The sequence below is a fragment of the Camarhynchus parvulus genome, chromosome 1, assembly GCF_901933205.1.
Source record: "Camarhynchus parvulus chromosome 1, STF_HiC, whole genome shotgun sequence".
In the NCBI taxonomy this organism is placed as follows: Eukaryota; Metazoa; Chordata; class Aves; order Passeriformes; family Thraupidae; genus Camarhynchus; species Camarhynchus parvulus.
In genome coordinates, this window is record NC_044571.1 from 49,642,677 (window position 1) to 49,663,283 (window position 20,607).

General features: G+C 39.7%; 1 protein-coding gene across 1 annotated transcript in view; it reads right to left on the bottom strand.

Moving 5' to 3' along the window:
• LMO7 (LIM domain 7) overlaps positions 1–20,607 on the bottom strand; it is a 131,647-nt gene that overhangs the window by 55,165 nt on the left and 55,875 nt on the right. Inside the window, 1 exon segment of the mRNA XM_030962679.1 lies at positions 18,282–18,388. Within this exon segment, the coding sequence (XP_030818539.1) occupies positions 18,282–18,388 (107 nt within the window).

Consider the following 20,607-nt stretch of genomic DNA (forward strand, 5'->3'; position numbering starts at 1 on the left):
CAGCTCTCCCAGAAGACATGGTGTGAAGTAGCAGCAAAATTTAAACGAAAAAGAAGATACAAAAACCAAGAAGAATTTACCAAGTGTAGTACACTTAAGGAAAAATGTGCCCCTTTTCTTTTAGAGAACAGACAAGATCTAAGACAAGTATATATTATTTTCCACATTTCCTGCAATTCTCACCTCCTATCCTCAGCTCTTGAAACATCCACAATTAACGGAGCTCCTTAAGGATTCAGCTATTCTTATTCAGGTTTCTTATGGCTTCAGATTTATTTCTATAATATTTGAAATATATGAATTCAATTTGTTGCTATCAGTAATACTGGATAAATATTACCTCTTTTAATTAGCTTTTTTTGGGTGAAAAACAATTTTTCCACCCCAAAAGAAAACAGTGCTTTAAGGCTGCCTGGAGCAGCTAAGTCAGAGGGTAATTTTAAACATTTGCTCAAAACATTAACGTTTTGGGGCAGGTTTTCTGGCCAAGTTTTTAATGTTGGAAAAATGAATGCTTCTTTACTGTAAAGTGAGAGAATGGGTAAAAGTCCAAATACTTGCTTTGCCAGAATGTTAGAAAACTTGTGTGGGAGGCAAAAAAAAAAAGGTGGGGGAGAGAAGTTAAGCTAGTCTGACCATATACCACTGAAGTTGGAGTTTACATTCATTCTGACCATCCCAACCAGCTGAAACCAAATGTGCTATTAGTCACTTAGCTTCTGTTGTAAAGTTAGAGGAGTCTGAGAATAAAAACTTGAAGAAAATTAATGATATGGGAAAACAATCCTAGCCAGGGAACTATAGATGATCTCACACCGCTCTTTCACCAGTACTCATGAAGTACGTAATTTGTATCACAAAACTGATGACTGAGGAAAAAAAAAGGCTTAATACACCAATTAAGACATCACCAAAATGCTCCAACAAGCTATTACAACTAAGTCTGCTGGTAGGGAAGGAGTGGAACAGAACTATCAGATTCTGCTCCAAGTGAGGCCGTGGCAATATTCCCAACATCTTTAACGAGTGCATGAGTAAATGCTAAATTGGGAATCTTCCTTCTCACGAGAAAGAAGATACTACATGCATCCAGTCTTGGAAATTGCAGTTAGCCATCTGCAGAATTTCACCCAGCTGTCCAGCCAGATGAAGCACTGGAGAAGTGGGTTCCTTAAAACACACATAGTGGTTGTAAGCTGTCCTTCCCAGAAGTCAATCAAACCACAGAACCAAAATAACACAAAACAACCCTCAGGCTCTTGACGGGGTTATTCTATAAATTCTTTGTCAAACAGTCCTCATAATTTCTACAGGAAAGACAGGCACTATTAATCACCAAGAGAAGATGAACAAAAACCTTGAGACTCATCTAGGAATCCACAGCTTTTGAAAACTAAGGGTGTCTCAAAACCTCTGAGAAGCACAATCATTACTGCATTTAATCATTGGAAAGATTATCAAACTAATGGTTAAACTGAAAAGTATGTCAATAGTGCCAGTTTACTACAAACTGCAACTTCCCGTGGGACAGTACACATGCTGCATTAGCAACTGCTACATCCAGACCTGTTACCTTGGAATTGTCTATGAAAGTATCCCTTTTGATCTCAAGTATTTGGCCCTATTTTATTCAGAAATCCCAACAGCAACAGTTTTGTCACTATATTCATCGTTTAACAATTCAGTGAAAAGCCAAGACTTTACCATCATCCTGCAATTAGGACTGAGTCTAGACAGGATGAAAAATTAAAGGCAGCTCAATAAAATTAATGGGAGGTTTCTCCTCTTGATTATACTTAATACTAACTGAAACAAATTACAGTTGCAGAAGAATCACACAAAAAGTCATCTCAGCGGTCTCATCACCAACACGCACTTTACAACAGTGAGACTCAGAATAATTACCAAGATCTCCCCTTCTTTTCAGCTGCAGGCTAACAGAACTACAAGAAGAAATTAACTCAGTGTGGAGGAGGAATACCCAGTAGTATCCTCCAATGAGGAGAGGATACATCAATCTCTGCTGATGGCTTAGGAATGGGTTGGTATATCGCAGCAAAACCCAGCTATTCCTTGACAGGAAGGTAACCCCTAGAAAGTCCAGGAGCAAAGAGTAGGGTGAACATATCTTCATGCTTTGATCCACAGATAATAAACATAATAAACATAAGCTTGAGCATTATCATCAAGTTTGGCTGCCAGACAGCAAACTCTTGACCACATCACCCACAAAACATCGAAAGTGCCCTGCAATAGGCCACCACTTTCTTACTGCATGAAGTTAGACAGGTGGAAAATACCATGAAAAAATAGCTGGAATGCTCTTAATGTATTATCTTCTCTCCATTTCGCTGTAGATGCAGCTAGTGGTCCACTTAACCTGCTACTATAATATATTTTAAAAATAAACTTAATAGAAGTCCCTTTTGTAGACTTTTTTTTTAGCAACTGAAGGTATAAAGATATACAACAGTCTTCATCATCAAGGAAATACATTTATGGCAGAGTAGGACAGTACACCAGTTTCCTAAGATAATAAAAACCAGCTCATTCTGCCATGTAAGTTATGCAAGCATCATCCTTAGTAACGGAAATCAGTACTATCAAAAGCAGTTCACGAAATAACAAATCAGCCATCTGTTCGACGCTGATTTATTGAGAGATGCCGATTCAGAACCACTCCAATAGTCAGATATTTACTGCTCAGAAAGAAGGCAGATATGAAGCCTTCTACCACACTGCATTTTAAGCTCTTCCCTTACAAAACAGCATATTGAATACATGTGAAAATATGCGCCCCAAATTTTTTTTCAGATAGGAAAGAATCTTTGGAAGCTTCTGCTAGGGAAAGAAATCCAGAACTGTTGCATGAACTCCAGACAGAATGTCCAACATGTAATTACTTGAAATATTATTAAAAGTAACATAGTTATTACTTAAGGCCCTGAAGGAAAAACCCTGACATAGGACAGGTACACAGGTGAGTATACTTGAACCTTTTTTTGCATAATAAAGCTCTCAACAAAAACTGTGCAATCCTTCAAAAAGGAAAGCCACAAGAAAAAGAATAATAAATTAAAAGCACAGAGATAACATTCTTTGCAAAGAGAAAAAAATGAACTCTCATCTCAAATGCACTCTCAAACTTCCTCTCAGTTAAAATTGATGAAGGCTGATAGCACAGAAATCAACAGATTGGATGTGAAGTAAACAGGCCATTTAAAACACATAAATGCACATTTAAATTAAGTCTGTGCTGATTTTCAGTTTGTAAAATCTCATATGCACTCATTTTGACTGCCATACCAATTCCCCTCAAAAATAAGTTCACTAACACATTCATGATTACAGAGCAGCTTACAAAAATAAAAATTGTTTTTAAATTCTACTTCCTTCACAAAGATTTTTATTTTTGCTAATTTTAGCTTGCATAGAGGACCCTGTGTTTCATGGTACAACCAAGGCTTGCCAAAGTTCTTTCACAAGTTGAAGACTGGCCAGTGAGCACCACAAGCAGTTATAGAGCTTTAGTTGAAACAAAAAGCAATTCCCTTTGAAAAATTAAGCATATAGTTATCCAATGAACACAATATCACAGTATTTCCTCTCTTAGGTAATTATTAATTTTATTGCAGGCACTAAGATTAGAATGGATTGAAACTTGCTGTATTTAACAAGACAACTTTTTCTGCCCTCTCTCTTCTAGGAGTGTTGAGTTGACCATCTATACCCAGTTTGTCTTACACTCCTTTTTGTTCCTGTATCTTGCTGTGTTGACCATCATTTAAAAAAGTCACACGCTTTCAAATTCAGGCCATAAACTAATCTCTGCTGCATCCTCTACCACCAGGGAAAGTACAAGATAATGTTTTCTAAAACTACCCACTAATTATTTTTTTTGTACATAAGGACTGGGGCATTACACACTTTAGTAAGCAAATGCATGGAAACCTGTACAGCTACCTTTTGTAATACCATTAAAGACTAACATTTCATAACTGTCATCTGCTCTCTACTTCAAAGCGTGCACTCTTTGAAGCTGACCTGGTGTTGCTGTTTGTTTTGTGAGTTGCCTGGCAGAGACATCTGAGCAATAGTGAATGAAAAAGCAGGAAAGCATCTTTACTGGGTATCCCAAATTAGCTGAAGAGTTACAGAAGGCTATTCCAAATAATAGCAGCAGTGGCACACAGACTACCTACAAACTAGAAGGAACTAGAAACCAAGCAGATGCTACCTCCTCTTCATTGACAGTAAAAGCAGATTATGAAGTTTTTCACAGGTAAAGTAAAAAAATAAATTAAGAAAAATCTCAACGCACTTGTTTTGAAACTGAAGGGAGTCTTCGTAATTCAAAATTGCATTAACAAAGAAGTCATATTACCAAGAGTTGAAGTAACCTGAATTAATTAGCTGGAGTACCCTCTCATATGTGAAGGTAGGAAAAAAACTCCAAACTTTAGTAGTTTTCTTCCACTGTGCTTACTGCTGCTTACTTTAGTTCTTAAGGAGGACAGTCTCTCCTGTGACTGCAGATGCACAAATAACAGTAACATGTTCCATTAAATGTTGAATGCCAAAACCTACATGCAATTAAGCCTGACCAAACAGTTTCTAGGAGCTTGAACATATTTGCTTTCCTGACAAAAATTCTGCAAACAAAAGCTCCTTCTATAAGTAATGTACACGTGCCTTCGGTACACGTCCATCAAAAAGATCCCTGCCCTGGGAGATGAAAGCAGGCTTCTCCTCTCTCTCCCAGTAATAAGTCATTTTTAAATGATGGGAAGCAAACAAACACATTCTTGGGCAACAGGTGACAAGAAAAAATGTTGAATGTTCGCTGCTTCTCCATCTCTCCTGAACCCTAACAGAATCAAAGAATTGTTTAGGTTACAAAAGACCTTTAAGATCATTGAGTCTGACCATTAACCCAGCACTTGTTACTTCCCCACTAAACCATGTTCCCAAGTGCCACATCTACAAGACTAACAAGTACCTCCAGGGATGGTGACTCTGCCACTGCCCTAGACAGCCTGTTCCAATGCTTCACAAGTGTTTTAATTGAAGAAAAATTTACTAAACCCCAATTCTAACCCACACAATTGGTTGGCCATATGTCACAATCTGAGGTCATTTCTTCCTGGCCTGTCACTTGTTACTTTGGAGAAGAGGCTGACCCCCACCTGGCAGTTGTGGAGAACAGTAAGTTCCCCCTGAGCCTCCTTTTCTCCAGGCTAAACATCACCAGCTCCCTCAGCTGCTCCTTATCAGACCTGTGCTCCAGACCCTTTACCAGCTTCATTGCCCTTCTCTGGGCACACCCCAGCACCTCAATGTCTGTCCTGTAGTGAGGGGCCCAAAACTGAACACAGGGTTTGAGATGTGGCCTCACCAGTTCTGAGTACAGGGGCACAATCATTGCCTGGTCCTGCTGGCCACACTCTTGCTGATACAGGCCAGGATGCCATTGGCCTTCTTGGCCACCTGAGCACACTGCTGGCTCATGGTCAGCTGGCTGTCAACCAGCACCCCCAGGTTCTTTTCCGCTGGGCAGCTTTCCAGCCACTCTTCCCCAAGCATTTGAATGTTAAGACCCAAGAGCAGGACCTGGCACTTCACCTTGTTGAACTTCATCCAACTGGCCTCAGCCCATCCATCCAGCCTGTCCAGATCCCTCTGTAGAGTCTTCCTACCCTCCACAGATCAATGTTCCTGCCCAGACTGGTGTCATCTGCAAGGTGACTGAGGGTGCAACTTTCTCCCATCCCGTGCAGTGCCCCATCGTGTAAACACACTTTCTGAGAAAACCAAGTTCCAGTCCTTCATTCCAGCTTTTCTCCTGATAAAACTCACACTGTTCATTAAAGGAAGGAATTTTAGCAACTTCGGCTCACACCTGACATGGCACAGGCATGGAGCACCTGCCTTAGTCCTCCTGTGCTGGCAGCCCCGTGCACGCTGAGAGCGGCTGCTGGGCCACCCATTGCTCACATGGCACCCAAGCAAGCAAAACTCAAGCACTCAGACTCATCCTATTCGGTGCCACCATTCCCTGGATTTGTAGATTTAAATCTCACCCTAGCAATGAAACAAACAATAATGAACAAAAACCAGAAGTAATATACAAATGCAGTCACATCATTTAGGTCGCGATCATGATGCCAGACTGAGTGCCATACCTGGATAACCAGGGATTTCTGTATAGGTTATTTATCAAACCAGCTTGTTGAATACATTCACAAATTATTCAAGCAGTATTAGAGAAAAAAGAATTCAACTAAGGACTTTGCCTGCAGCTCTACAAGGAACACGCTTCAGAAAGATAAAATGTTGTTTATAAAAAGAAAATTATCTTTTTGCCAGAGATTCTGTTCCTCTTGAGAGAATAAAAATATCACTATGAAATGGCAAATGCTACTAAAACACCAGCACTAAGTGACTTTTGTATGATTTCCCAACAGCAGCCAACATTCAATACCAAAGGCAAGCTCGGATTTCAAAGAATAAAATGTTCTGCACAGAGAGAGAGGGTTTTGCAGGACAAGTGGAGTATCATTACCAATGCATCTTATTCTGTGCTTATTCAACCTGTGTGGGTGTGCCTTCTACATAACCATATGATGTGTGATTTTACAGTTACACTTCCCATGCCAAAATCAGTAACAAAACCTCTTAAATTAACTGATCTTCTGAAAGCAAAAGTAGCTTTTAAGCAACTATGCTGAATATAGCATAGGCAAATACATGTACCAGCTTATTTCAACAGACTTTCAGCCATTCTTATTCTTTATTCTTCTGAAGCTTTTCATGAAACTTCCAATGGCTTAATGAAGAACTGTCATATGTTAAATTGCTAATAATTAATGATAACATTTTTTCCCTGTGATTGTACAACCTGTTCACATACAGAATACTACTCTGGATTAAGAGATCTACCATGATCTTATCTTTTCAGATAGCTTTACATACAATGTTCCACATTTGTTAAAGCTTAACAATGATTGCTTGATTGATTTATCAAATCAAATTAATTGCTTCCATGAGTATTGTGTTTGATTTTTTTCCTTAGTTTTGCTTCTTGGAGTTTTCCATACAGCTACAGAAGTTAAAAGTATACAAGTTTTACTCATATACTTATATATGCAACCTTTCCAAAACCACACACAGGGACATCCACATGAGGCCAGGTCAAAAAACTGTATCAAGCCCAAAATCTCATCCTCCCACGTAATCCCAAGCGGTTGCTTAAGGAAGAGCAAAAACAGACAGGAAAGATGCTTCTCCCTTGCGGATTCTCTGAGCTAGATGTGGTTTCCACATACTAAGTAACTTTAAAAGATTTCCCTTATTTAAACTTCTCCACTATCCCCTGAATGCAAGTAAACTTTGATTATCCTCATCATCTGTTGGCAAGAAAGCCTACTTCCCCTTCATTAATTATTCATATAACATTGCATGCAGTGACCAGTTGAATCACTTGTCCACACCATCTGCTAGGTTGTTTGGGTTTTTTGTTTATTTGTTTGTTTTTTGTTTTAAGCTTGCAACTTTGTTCAGCTCGCCCCTTCAGCCGTCACCTCTCATTCAGGACTCTCAGCGTGCTTAAGCAGGGGAAGCTATCCCTAACTTTTAGTCAGAGAGATGCCATGAGGATGAAGATATTCCAGTTCCATAGATCTGCTTTTGGGGGAATTTGGGCAAATGAGAAAATGAGAAAAGGGAAAATGATCCAAGCCCAAAGCTTCATATGGTATTCTAACACCAGCAAATGCCAGATTAACCACAGCAGCACAGTTGGTTTTCCTATTCCTAATACTTGTTTCTAGAATAAGGTTGGGTCCTTTTTTTTTTCCTTTGTGTGGTTTTTTGACTGGCACTGAACGCTGGCTTCACAAAACCTCTGACCCCTTTATCTCAGGCCTGTGCAGTATTAGCTATTCCAGAACTTATCATTTCATACACAAAACTGAAATTGTTCTAAATTTTCTTTTTCTCATTAAAGTAACCCAAATTTCCTTCTATATTATGCATAAAAAAAGAGCACAGTTTCTGAAAAAAATGACCTGAAGATTACTACTAAAAGCTGTTTACAAGAGTAGTTGACACTGGTACACTTGGACAGATTAGGATTCAGTTGTGGAATTGTACAGTAATTCTCTAACTGCACAGATCCATGTTGAAAATACATGACAGCTTCAAGTCAAACCACACATAAATAAACTGCCTTCTGTTAGCTCAGGCATTTTTAGCTAGTGCTTTACCAAGTACATCCCTCACCCCTGAAAATTATCACAGTTGAGGGCATCTTACAACATCAGGTCACAGAGTTAAAAAGAATACATTACTGCATCATAAATCTGACAAGTGTATTTCAGTGGTTATTCACAGGGAACAAGTGGCTGTCTGTAATTTAACAGCCTTTGCAAGAGCAGAAGTCTTTTGAACTTGGACTCCCTTTCCCCACCCCAGTTAAATATTTTATCATATAACGCACTGGAATCCACGTCAGTTGATGCATATCTGTACATACTGGGTTCAAAGGTGTGTGCATGTTTACATTTGCAGGACATTTTTTCTGGAAGGGAAAGGAAAGAGGAAATATCATCAGCATTAGTCAATCTTCTTACTCTAGTCCCAGAAACCAGCCGCAGCAGCTTTCAGAATTTTGCTTTCTGAGTCAGGTTCTGATACCGCGCTCCCTCCCTGCGCAGTCAGAATGGTAGGGAGGGGATACATATGCTGGAGGGCAGGGCTGTTGGTAGGACTAGCTCTGCAGGAACCTCATATGACATCCAATAAGCATGAAGTCCTGCCCCATGGATGGACCCAATTCTTTCAGCTGCAGAGTGGGGTGGAGAGCTGGGCCTGGTGGTCCTGCTGGGCTGAACCTCAGCCAGCAGCCAGTCCTGGCAACACTGGCCAGCAGCACCCAGGGCTGAATGAGATGGTGCTGGGGTGTACAAAATGGAGCATGCCAGAAGGCTGACAGAGCCCATCATTCCCCCTGTCCTCAGCACAGACTGTGCCACCTCTGTAATGCTGCTGTCTCTGGTTTGGTGTCTCACAGTACAGGAAAGACATGGATAAACTGGAGCAAATTGAGTGGAGATCACCAGGATGGGCATGGCTGGAGATCCTGAGCTTGATCATCCAGCTTGTTCAGTCTGGAGAACAGTTCCCCTGTTGGGTTTTCTTTTGTTTTTGTTGTTGGGGTTTCTTTTCTTTTGTTTCTTAAAGACAACAGATCTCTATCATTTAAAAGAAACATGCCTTTGTGTGGTTAAGCTTGGCTGCTATCTAGGGCTCTTTATTTCCAATCCTCCGCCCCTTCTTATCATCTAACCATGTGGTGAGACATTATTTTGTTTAATTGGTTTCAGTGACGGCATGAAAACAACTCTGTAACCCTCTGGAAATGCAGTTTAAAAGAATATTTCAAATTGTTATTTCATTGCCAATTGCATTCTGTAGCATTCAAAGCACACACACAAAAAAAGCAATAATGTCACTTTACAATAACTGCTCCAATTAAGCAGAAATAATAATTAGAACTGAAATGTCTGAAAGGAATTAAAATGGCCAGAAGTAGTGTTTTGCATGAAGTATGATCAAAAACTGTCAATACACTGTTCAGCTTTACTTTCTCTATTTACAGAGTATGGTGAACTGGCAAACTCCTGTATCCATGGAAAACTTCAAGAAGTCAGCTTCCCCCACTATTGAAATATAGCAGCTCTTCCTGTTGAGTTGTCTGCAGAACAACTAACTGAACCTCAGCAATTTAGCAGTAAAATACAATTTAGAATAATACAATAGTGAACTTACATACATGTTTCTGTGCAATTGATGTTACAAAAAGAATAAGCTTATGTTAGTTAAGTCATTCAATTTCCAACATCAGACACAAACACATTTTTTGTATGGAGGAAAAAAGAGCCACCACCAAAAATGCAGGCTTTCCCTTCACCTCCTTTTGTAAGGTACTCACTGCTACTCATCAAAAATGCTGTTTTCCCTCTCATGCATTGTTTTATAAACTGCATTTAATCCTGGGAAGCTAGGGGATTAAAATGAATACAGGTATTTAAGATTTAGATGGATTCCCATGGGAATCCTAAAATGCTAGAGACACTTCTGTTAATACAAACAAATACTGAAAAAGCATAAAGGACTTCAGTAATAATGGGTTTGTAGCCCCTCCCACCCCAAAGTTATCCCAGAGATACTTTTGAAATGTAATAGGATCAAATATGATGACTTTGAACAAACCAATGCAATTCAGCAGAAAGCTACTGCAATCTTCTTCAGGGAATCATTCACTTCTGTAGAAGAACTACCTGAATTCCAATATAAGCCTGTGGATCTGTGTCACTAGAGATACGTGAATTGCTTTTGATACAACTAACAGACGCTACCTGTATTGTTACTCTGAATTGTTCAAACTCCTCCTGTACACATACAGGTACAGGTACAGAACTCCAGAGTTCTTCATTCCTAGAGCAGAATCATCTTCACAAAAACCAAATGCTATCAAAAGTATAATCTGATAAAGGAAGTGTAAATTATTAACTTTTAAATTACTCAACAACAAAAGTGATCTATCTCCAATATTATTCATTATGACCAGAAAATAAAGCAGACAGATTAAATGGCACCACACCTAACACTTCATAGACTTTAAACCTAAGAATTGGTGGTAAATTTCTAGCAGGTATGGTCCAAAGTCTGGAACATATTTTATTGCCTACAACGTTTTTACTGGAATGATTTACAGTTTGTGCAGATTAGTAACATGAGCACGAATATTTTACACTTAAGCACATCAGTTTCACAAGACTGAAGAAAACTAATTTTTTCTTTATCTCTATATAATTGTCCGAAATACTAAGAAAACACATGAAATTACTGATCTTGAAATTAGCTATATCATAAAAAAATACAGCAATTTCAATATTTAGAATATATCTATACCCAGGAAGCAAATATATTTCTTTGACAACACCCATAGCAAAAAGAGAATTTACACACTTACAAAGTTGTAGAAACACTTCTAGAGTCAGTCTGAAGTGCTACACTTTTCCATTTCAAGGGAACTGTCACTAGGAAACTTAGTTACCACAATAAAGGCCTATTACAACCATATGTGTAAAAAATGTTATTTCCTTGAATATAAATATGGGGAAAGCCACATCCATTGTCCTAATTAAATTTTGGTTAAATGGTTTGCATTTTAGTTTTCAAGACCCACAAAAAACTGTCTCTTATTTGTTTCACCTCAGTTTGAATTCAAAGATAGTTTCTAAAATGCTGAAGCTTTTGGGATGACTGACTCTTCAGTCACATAGGTACAAGCAAGAGAATTTAAGGAGACACGAGTTTTGGTCCAATCATTTTCATACTTCATGCACTGAAGCATTTGGCTTTCATCCATCTCACCACTTTCTATTCTACGCAAAATAAAAAGGCAGGAAAGGGTGGTTCTATGTTGTGTGTTTTGAGTTGGTTGGTTTTTTTTTTTATTATGAGGCCAAATTAGAAAATAAGTTTTTCAACTCATTAAAATGCATGTTTCTTAGAAAAATCAGCACAGCAAGTTCAGGTTCACCTCTATCATACTCTTATTGCAAGCACTCAATTCTTGAGCAAAAAAAAGTTCAAGATAATATAGCAACTAAGCAAATAGATATGAAAGAAGACCACAAATTCAGTATTATCAACAGAAAACACAAGCTCTGAACTATCTGTCCATGAATTGATCTGCATTCTCTCTCCTTTCATTGTTGTTTTTGAGGTTGGTTTGTGGTCTTGCTTGATTGGTTTTTCAAGTATCCATTTTCAGGGTATTTGACTCTGTCTCCTTTGAGCAAAATATGACAGCTCTTTCTGAAGGGTAAAATAAGATACAAGTCCCAAAAGAGTGTCTCATCATCACACCTCAGGCTTTCAGGTATACCTCAGCTTCACCTGATTTGCCAAACAGTTTAAAGATCTGAATGATTCTGGTAAAGCAAACCTAAAAAATTCCTCCAAACACTGAGATGTGGTATTGCTTTTACAATTAAAGTTCTCAAAAAATTTCCAAAGAGCCTTGACAACAGTTTCCCACTCAAAAGATCATATTTTCAGGAATTTCTATGTAGATTGCTTTCTTCAGTGGTCTGCCAACAGTGCTAACGTACATCCCATAGAATAGAAATTTCACTTTGCCTTTGTTTACCCTGAAAAAAAGCACCCTGAGCAGGAAACAGAAGTGGAATCAGGAAATGCACCATATTCCCCAGGACTAGACAGGAAGAACATTCAAGTCATAAAAAACATCAATTACTATTAAAGAAGAATATTTTTTAATTCAATATCTACTATATCAGGAAGTAGTGTACAGCTACTTCCTACCACAAAACCAGTAATTTGCAGTGGCAGTACTGTAATTTAAATTACAGACTAAAGAAGATAGGTACTAGAGGGTTCTGTGTTTAGCTTAACTCACTGCTAGATGGCTTCCCTTCTGACAGCCCCTAAAAGGAGGGGGTTTCTTAATAAGAGACAAGAGTTGTGATATGCAAGGTAGTGATTCTGTACATATGCTTAAAATACTTAAGGTTGGTATAATAGCTCACTCTTATATAATCAGAAGAGCACCCCATTGAATATATCCTGCTCCAAAAGGAACAACAGGTGCAGAATATGTCCGTACAGCCATACCACACAGCAACCATTTGATGTTCTCAGTTTTTATTTAGAAATCTATTCTCTGAACCACTTTTTTGGGTGGTATTTTAAATTCAGAAAGTGTTATCTCTGAACTGAAATAGAGAGCCTGTCTCAAAAGCTCAGCTGAAATGCAGGAACACAAGGATGAACATTCATGTAACAGTTGTCACTTCTCTCCAGTTGGCTTTAGTTATAGAGAGCTTTATGTTACAGAAAGAACGGCATTTTAATTTTTCCAGGATTGCTTTTTGTTTAGGAATTCATGAAAAAAGATTATACTAAAGAAACATTAAATGTATTAAGTTAAAAACTACCCAACATTTTGAAATGCCAGGGCCAAAGTCATAGCTCTGTTATTTCATCTCGCGTACGTACTTAGTCCCACTTCAGCAAAACTTCTCCAACAGGGTTTTCTGTTTGCTTTACATAATTAACATATTACAAGATTGATAATGAATATGTAGGAAAAGTGCAGGCCAGAAAAAAGATGAAGGCCTTATCCAAATACCAGGTTCTGCAAGGTGATGAGATACTTTGATCTATCTTGGGAAAAAATCACAGAATGGTTTGGATTGCAAGAGACCTTAAAGATCATCTAGTTTGAACCCTTCTGCTATGGGCAGGGACACCTTCCACAGCAGACCAGATTGCTCAAAGTCCCATCCAATCTGGCCTCAAACACTTCCAGGGATGGGCATCCACAGCTCCATCTATTCCAGTGCCACACCACCCTCATAGTAAAGAATTTCTTCCCAATATCTAAAACCAAACCCATCCTATTCTGGTTTAAACTACTACCACTTTTCTTATGTGTCTTTGTGACAAGTCCCTCGCCATCTTTCTTTTAGGCCCCTTTTAGGTGCTGGAAGGTCTCCTTGGAGCCTTCCCTTCCTCAGGCTGGACAACCCCAGCTCTCTCAGCCTGCCTTCATATGAGATGTGCTCCCTGCTCATCTTCATGGCCCTCCTCCAGAGTCACTCCAGCAGGTCTGCATACTTCCTGTGGTGGGTGCCTGAGAGCTGGACACAGCGCTCCACATGGAGCCTCAGTTTTTAGTTTCATTCAAGACATACTCTAATTATTCCAATGTAGTAACAATATTAGTGGCAGCTAAGTCTTTTAATTTGCCCTATTATTGAAAAACGAAATTAGTATGGTAAAACTTCAACATCAGAAGTCAAGGCTGTGGTAGCTTTAGAAAAGTTTGCTATTTAGGATTTTGCAGTAAATTTTCTTTTTTTTTTCCTTAGTTTAATATTTTACTCTATTAACCCACCTTTTTTTTAATATTAGAATTTAATGATATTCTTCAACCGGAGATCTCATTTTACAGAATTATAAATTTTTTCATGTAGAAGAATTAATTTTCTTCAAAGACAAATTTGAATTTACACTCACTCTGAGCATTCAGGCTGCCTCCTTTAAAACTAATAATTGAGATAAACTCCACTGAATTGATGCTTGGTATCTGCCTATGTGAACTCCCCCTTATAACTCCATGGTATGATTTTATTAAGAACCCTTCCACAGCTGGGAACAACTGGGTGTGTCACCCCTAAAGAGCTGGGTGAGGAAGTGCTTAACATTTTTAAATAGTAACCAGGCTGGCAACTGAGAGTCGCTAAGCTTGTATTACATTCTTACTTTGACAGAATCAAAAAAGAATCAAATGAAGTATTAAGACAATCCTGCAGTAGTATAAATAAATTTTAAAATCCTTCACTAACTGCTGTGTTGTAAAACATCATCTCCAAACAGAAACAATAAAACAGTATACTGAGAAACAAAAATCAAATAGAGGGACACACATGCATTTACACAAATAACTAGCCACTGAACAAGATGATATGCACATGACTGCCAGACAGGGTATGTGAGGAGTAAGTCCATCTGGATGATCCTTCTTGGAACACATGACATATTGCTCTACTATACCACTGAGCAATAACTTCTGCAGATTTACAGAAAGACTGAACTATAAATCTCAGACATTAATCCACACTCCCATTTTCACTGGCAGAAAAGAAATCATCCATGCCAGGACCATTTTTCCACACCACCCAACTACTAATCTTGTTGATCTGGCAAAGCATAAAGTTTGCAAGGGTTGGAGCAGCAACCAGTAATTTTAGCCAGCCTTTTTCACACAAACTTCTAAACAATAAAATTTTAAGGAGCTTTTTCTTTACAAAAAGGATAATCACATAATCACTTGGAACTGAAAGTCTGGATATGTAAGAGGATTCTTGCTCCTCTTGTCGCAGATTACTTCTAGTAATTATAGAGGAGGGTTTCACATCATGCCTGTGATGCATCATCTCAGTTGCAAGAGAAAACAAAACACAAGTGAAAGTTGTAGTCTCCTCACCAGATAGAAATATTATTTTCTCAGAACAGATTCTGTTCATGAGGAACTGAGGGTCTTGACCTTACCTCAGGTGAAACAAGAACACTGTACCACATAACAGAGTTTGGTAACTCTGAATGGCTTTGTGGCGGTGTTCATCAGACAGAGTGCTGTCAGCAGAGGTATGGCAAAAGGCAGCAAGCACACTCAGAAATAAAGTACAAGGAGAAAATAGCTCTTCCTGTTGGGAAGGGAGCCTGCCCAGGTGGCACAGGATGGCAGCCTGAGATGGCAACAGCCTGAGGGCATATGACTTCCCACAAGGTAAAAAGGAGATACCACCGGTAACTGCCAGGCAGCAGAGACAGGAGAAGCACATGGAGCCCCACTTCACAGAGCTCATCCATTTCAAAAGGGAAGTGTTCCTCCTGAGGACCTGCCCAGCTCCTGAGGTGTCAGATCAATTGAACAAGTGTAACAGGGACAGAGATGCCACCTCCCAGACAATGTGAAAGACTGGTTTTGCTCTTACATAAGATGCCAACTCTCATGTCCTCCTTAGCAGCAGAAGCAGACCCACCCTTTTAATGGTACCTTCCTCCGACCAGTTTTCAACATCCAAGGCAAATCAAGCACCTTGGCACACCTGACAGTGCATGCATGTCCTACGAGTACACTGATCTCTACCTGTTTAGCTGACTTTTCTAAGCAACAGTTTATTTAATCTATTTTGGATAGATAAAATAACCTGTGCTAACAGTGGTGCCACAGCAGAACACAGCAGTCCTCTTGCGGTGTCAAAACACACACTGCTTCAGGCACACATTAATGTTATCCCATACAGCATATCACAGCTGCTTTAAGATGTGGGCAATTAGCCTCAGGTGAAAGCAGCAAAATGAATTTGCTTAGGAATGTTAGAAATTCAAAAGTTAAATGCAATCTTTTGAATAAGTCAGCAGATGAAAAGTTTTGCTTCTTGGTGACAAGAAATTATTTACTTCTAATTATGAAACTAGAGGTAACAGAGGATAAGACAAAAGCAAGACATTAAATAGTACCCCTTTTCTGAGGCCTGGCATACCACAAGTTTTGAAGACATTTGTAATTCATCTTGAATGTATGAAACTACTTATTTCTATTAAATAATAAAAGGACACATCAGATAAAATTCCTGATCAGACAGCATTTCTCTCCTGACACAAATATAAATCTCTCTGAAAAATAGCTTGCCCTCTGGGTAATAAAATTATTTCTGTAATTAACTTTTCAATGGAGAGAGTTAGCTTCATGTAACTTATTTCCTTTATTTCTTGGAATAAAACTTTCCTCCCATCCCTCTCCAACCTCCTAAATACATCAAAAGTGCTAGTATATTTAGGACACCACTTTACAACATGCTCAGATACAGAAGTTTTGAATTACTCTGGAAGCATTTAATACACACTGTGGGACTGTCATATGATATACAATGTGTGGAGAAGCAAACTCATACTGAAACAAATTATAAGAACATGGTTGTACGGCTGGCAGCTCTTTTGACTCTAACCCAGACCCCCCACACCGCTGTCCATAAGAAGTACTCCATAGTTAAATCTGCTTTTTTGAAAAACACTAATTAAAGCATTGCTGAGAAGGTATGATGTAAAACCACTGTTGTCTCGTGACAACTTCAAATTCCAGCCTTACTCCCTGCTCACGGAGCCGGGAAGGGAACTAGCGGTGCTGCAAGGACCCAAAAAAGCCTGGCTTACAGACCCACTGGATGGATTTCACGGCTGACCTCTCCCGGGCGCCGCGGTTCCACGTTGGGACGAGTTGGACAACATACCTTGCACAACAGTTCGCTATCTCGACCTCCCCGCGCTTCCAGCCTGTCGCTACTGACGCTGCTGAACGCCAGCTCCCGACCGCCTCCAACCCTTCCCAGCCATTCCCTTGGAGCAAACCTCCACCAAAACAACTTTTGCTAGGGCTTTGTGAGTAATTTAAGCACAGCAGAGGTTACCAACCCTCCGGCTTTTGGCGTGACGTAGGGACCGGCAGGGAGAATGCCAATGTCCTGGAAGTGTGCCAAGTCCCTAAACAGCAGATTAGTGAGAAATTACGTTTTGGGTATGAGTCAAAGACTGAAAACACATTGCCATCTCACATATCAGACCTCAAAACAGCATGAACTTTCGTTCTGAAATCAGGCAGAGAGAATGTCAACAGGCTACCACTCGACACACCTACGAGAGATTTCTTTCTAATTAAAGCAGCTACATGTCATTTCACAGTATTTTTTTCCTTGTATTTGCAGAAGGATTACTGCCTGTTCCTCTTTGATAAAACTGGTAATTTAAGACAGGAATCTATCCTTCACATTTAACTTGACAGGTTTCCAGCAAAACCCACTAAAGACTTTTTTTTGAGACAATAAATTCACCCTTTTGTCCCAATATAATAAAAACAGTTAACACTGCAACAAATCAATGTGCCCTGGGATGATTTTTGCCTCGACTAATTTATCTTAAAACACCGGTCTTAACAGTAAAGTTTCATCTTAATCTCTCAGAAACTGGTAATAAAATTCTTATTAGGAGACAGAGCAGTCTTGAAATACGAAAATCCACTAAATATATTTTAGAACCAAGCCACTGCTATCTCACAGGAAACTCCCATCTCCATAAACATGCAATACAGTACTTAATTTCTACTCATATATACACATACATCCCTTGACAGGGGATGTGACACTCAAAAACAAACATCTGATTAATACTTGGAGTGTCAAGACCAGCAGTCCTTTAAGAACACTGTACCTAAGCCTCAAATCCATTTAGATACCTGTCAGAAGTCCCACCTCAGCCTTTCAGATTTACATCAGTAATCACAAATCATAAAGAAAAGTGATGCTTTTGATATCATTTAACAATTTTGCTCCAAGTCTCAAATAAGCTGAACAGTTTCCATCTCAGATTAAATGCTGTAAATATTCATTAACAATTAGTTTGCATGTAAGGTAAGTATTATAATAATACTTCATCTTTTAAATTACATTTCTGCAAGTCTTATGCTCTAGCTTTAACAAGGCTTAAACCCTCACCACAGTATTCAGAACTGCCCATACCAGATTAAAAGAAGAATTTTCCATAGGCAAACATTAAAAAAAAAAAAATAGACCGTGAAAGCGCTTAGAGGGAGAAGGGAAAGGAGAAAACAAAACCACAAAACTCACTTGACTGTAACTCGATTGGACAAATCCTGAAGATCTCCTGGGTGAAAAAGCTGAGCTTCTTTCAGTCCAATGTTTTCGCACGCTTTCAGAAAAACATTTATATTATCCTGCAAAGAGAAGTAGAAAGCAGTTGCTCAGTTAAGAGCACTAAGCAGGTTTTGCAAGATGATTAGTACTAGCCTTTAAATGTCAAAGTCCAGCTCACATAAATGAAACTGGAAAAGCAATCTTCTGGATCATAAACGCTGCTCGTTTCTCATGCACACAGCAGGCTGGGCTGCGATGGCAGGGACTGAGGGGTATGTTAAAGATTACCTGGCATAAGGCAGCGGGGAGCCAGTAGGCAGCAATCTCCACTTTGATGTCAGCTCTGCTCAGCAAACAAACGCCCTCTTCCTAGCTTTGCACGACAAGCCTCACCTCAATGCCTTTAAAAATAACTCCAGCTACTGACATTCACCACCCAGAAACTCTTGGCAGGGGAGGAAGAAGAGGAGGGACTCTTCGTTTCTATGCTCACAGACTGATGAGGGAATATTGCACCTGGAGTCTGGGTTTGGTTGCTGAGCAAAGCTCCGGAGAGACAGAAACCAAACTGTATTCAGAGCTGCTGCTGCTGCCTCACTTGGGGGGGGTTCTTCCCGAGTCCCTCCCCTTCCACTTCCCACACCCCCTCCTCAACTTCACACCGATCTGTTACAAAATAGAGGAGCAGCACCCACTCTCTGCACCTGCTGCAGGATGGACTGACCCATGAGAGAAATGTTAAAAAAAGAATAAATCTCATGATATATACAGAGATTATACAACTTGTGATCTCTTTCCACTTCATGAACAGTGGGCAATAGGCAAGAAATTCCTTCTCGTTAAGGCGGAATGCTATCAACAACAAAAGAATGTGCCCTCTTGCGCACTTGCTTCCTTCAGCTGCAAGCCAAAGGAAAAGGTACATGAAGTTACTTAATTCGTAAGCTGCACGCAGCCCTGTCATTAAGAGTTTGTAAGTCAAGGTGCTGATATCAGAATTGCACAGTATAGACAAGCTCTGCTTTAGCAATTTAACATGCTTTAAAATTATTTTTTGACACATTATCACTGGATGTAACAGTTATGCCCTTCATTTAAAAATCATTTAAAAAAACAAATTACAAAGAAAATGACAGCTGCTTCTAATAAAGAAAGTAAAACAAACCCAAGAATCCCCACAATCTTCTGTTTTGAAGGTCCCTGGGATTCTAGTATTTCTTATCAGTCTGTAAACATGGCTTAATTCAAGGAAAATATTTGAGCAAGGTATTCCCCATGCAGGCTGCGGGCTCTGCGTTACCACATCTGAAAGATCCCAGGTGTCTCATACCTTGAGGGTTATGCCCCAAGGCCTGATGTGCTGTGCCACAGTGGGGGCTGCTCAGCTGCAGGGGGGTGCAACGCGATGGCAAACATGGGGGACACCATCTGGTGGCAGATGAGAGGAGGAAGGATGCAGGACAGGCAGCCTCACCCATGCCCAGGCACCGGTCCCTGCAGTGCCCAGGGGGCTGCCTGCACATTTGCCCAGGGAAGAGCTTCATGCTGTGAGATGCAGCCTTGGAAGGGGCATTTGTTTTTCTTTTCCATGCAGTGTCCTTTTATCTTTCCATGCAATATGGGGAAAGCTGTCTAGATGTGCCAACTTTATTCAATTAATATCTGAGTGTCACATTAGTACCAAACCAGCAAGGACTTGAAGAGGCATTGTTTCCTCTGCGTGGAAGAAACCACAGGCTCAAGTTCCATTGCAAGAAGAGGAACTACTTGCTAAACAACCATCAGGTCAGTGTTCAGGGGACTAGGGAGTCTATGAAACTGGCAAGTAAGGCACAAGAAGACAGCAGCAGAGCAGAAAGAATTAGTAACTCCAAGGTAATGAACTGACACTAACACCAGCAAATGCAATATGGTTTGATTGGTCTGCCCAGTCACCACAGCAACTCAGAGCAAACTCCCAAACCAATGGGTTATGTCAACCACAGGGCTGAAAATGAGCACACTGTGCAGGTAAACAAGGAAGAAGAGTCAGATTTAGAAAAACAGATGTCGTCTACACCCTGAGAGCAACCAAAACAAAGCAGAGGAGTTGCTCATCAGTGGATGCTTGGCTACACAACCACCAAACTTCTGGCACATGACATAATTAATTTTGAAGTTCTTTCAGCAATTAAACCTATCAAGCATCCTGATAAATAGCACTTACAGCCCCCGAGAACATCCCTGCTGACAGGAGTCAAGACCATCAGGAATGGGGTCAGAAGCAGGGAGAGATGACATGGAAGGCAGAACACAGTTA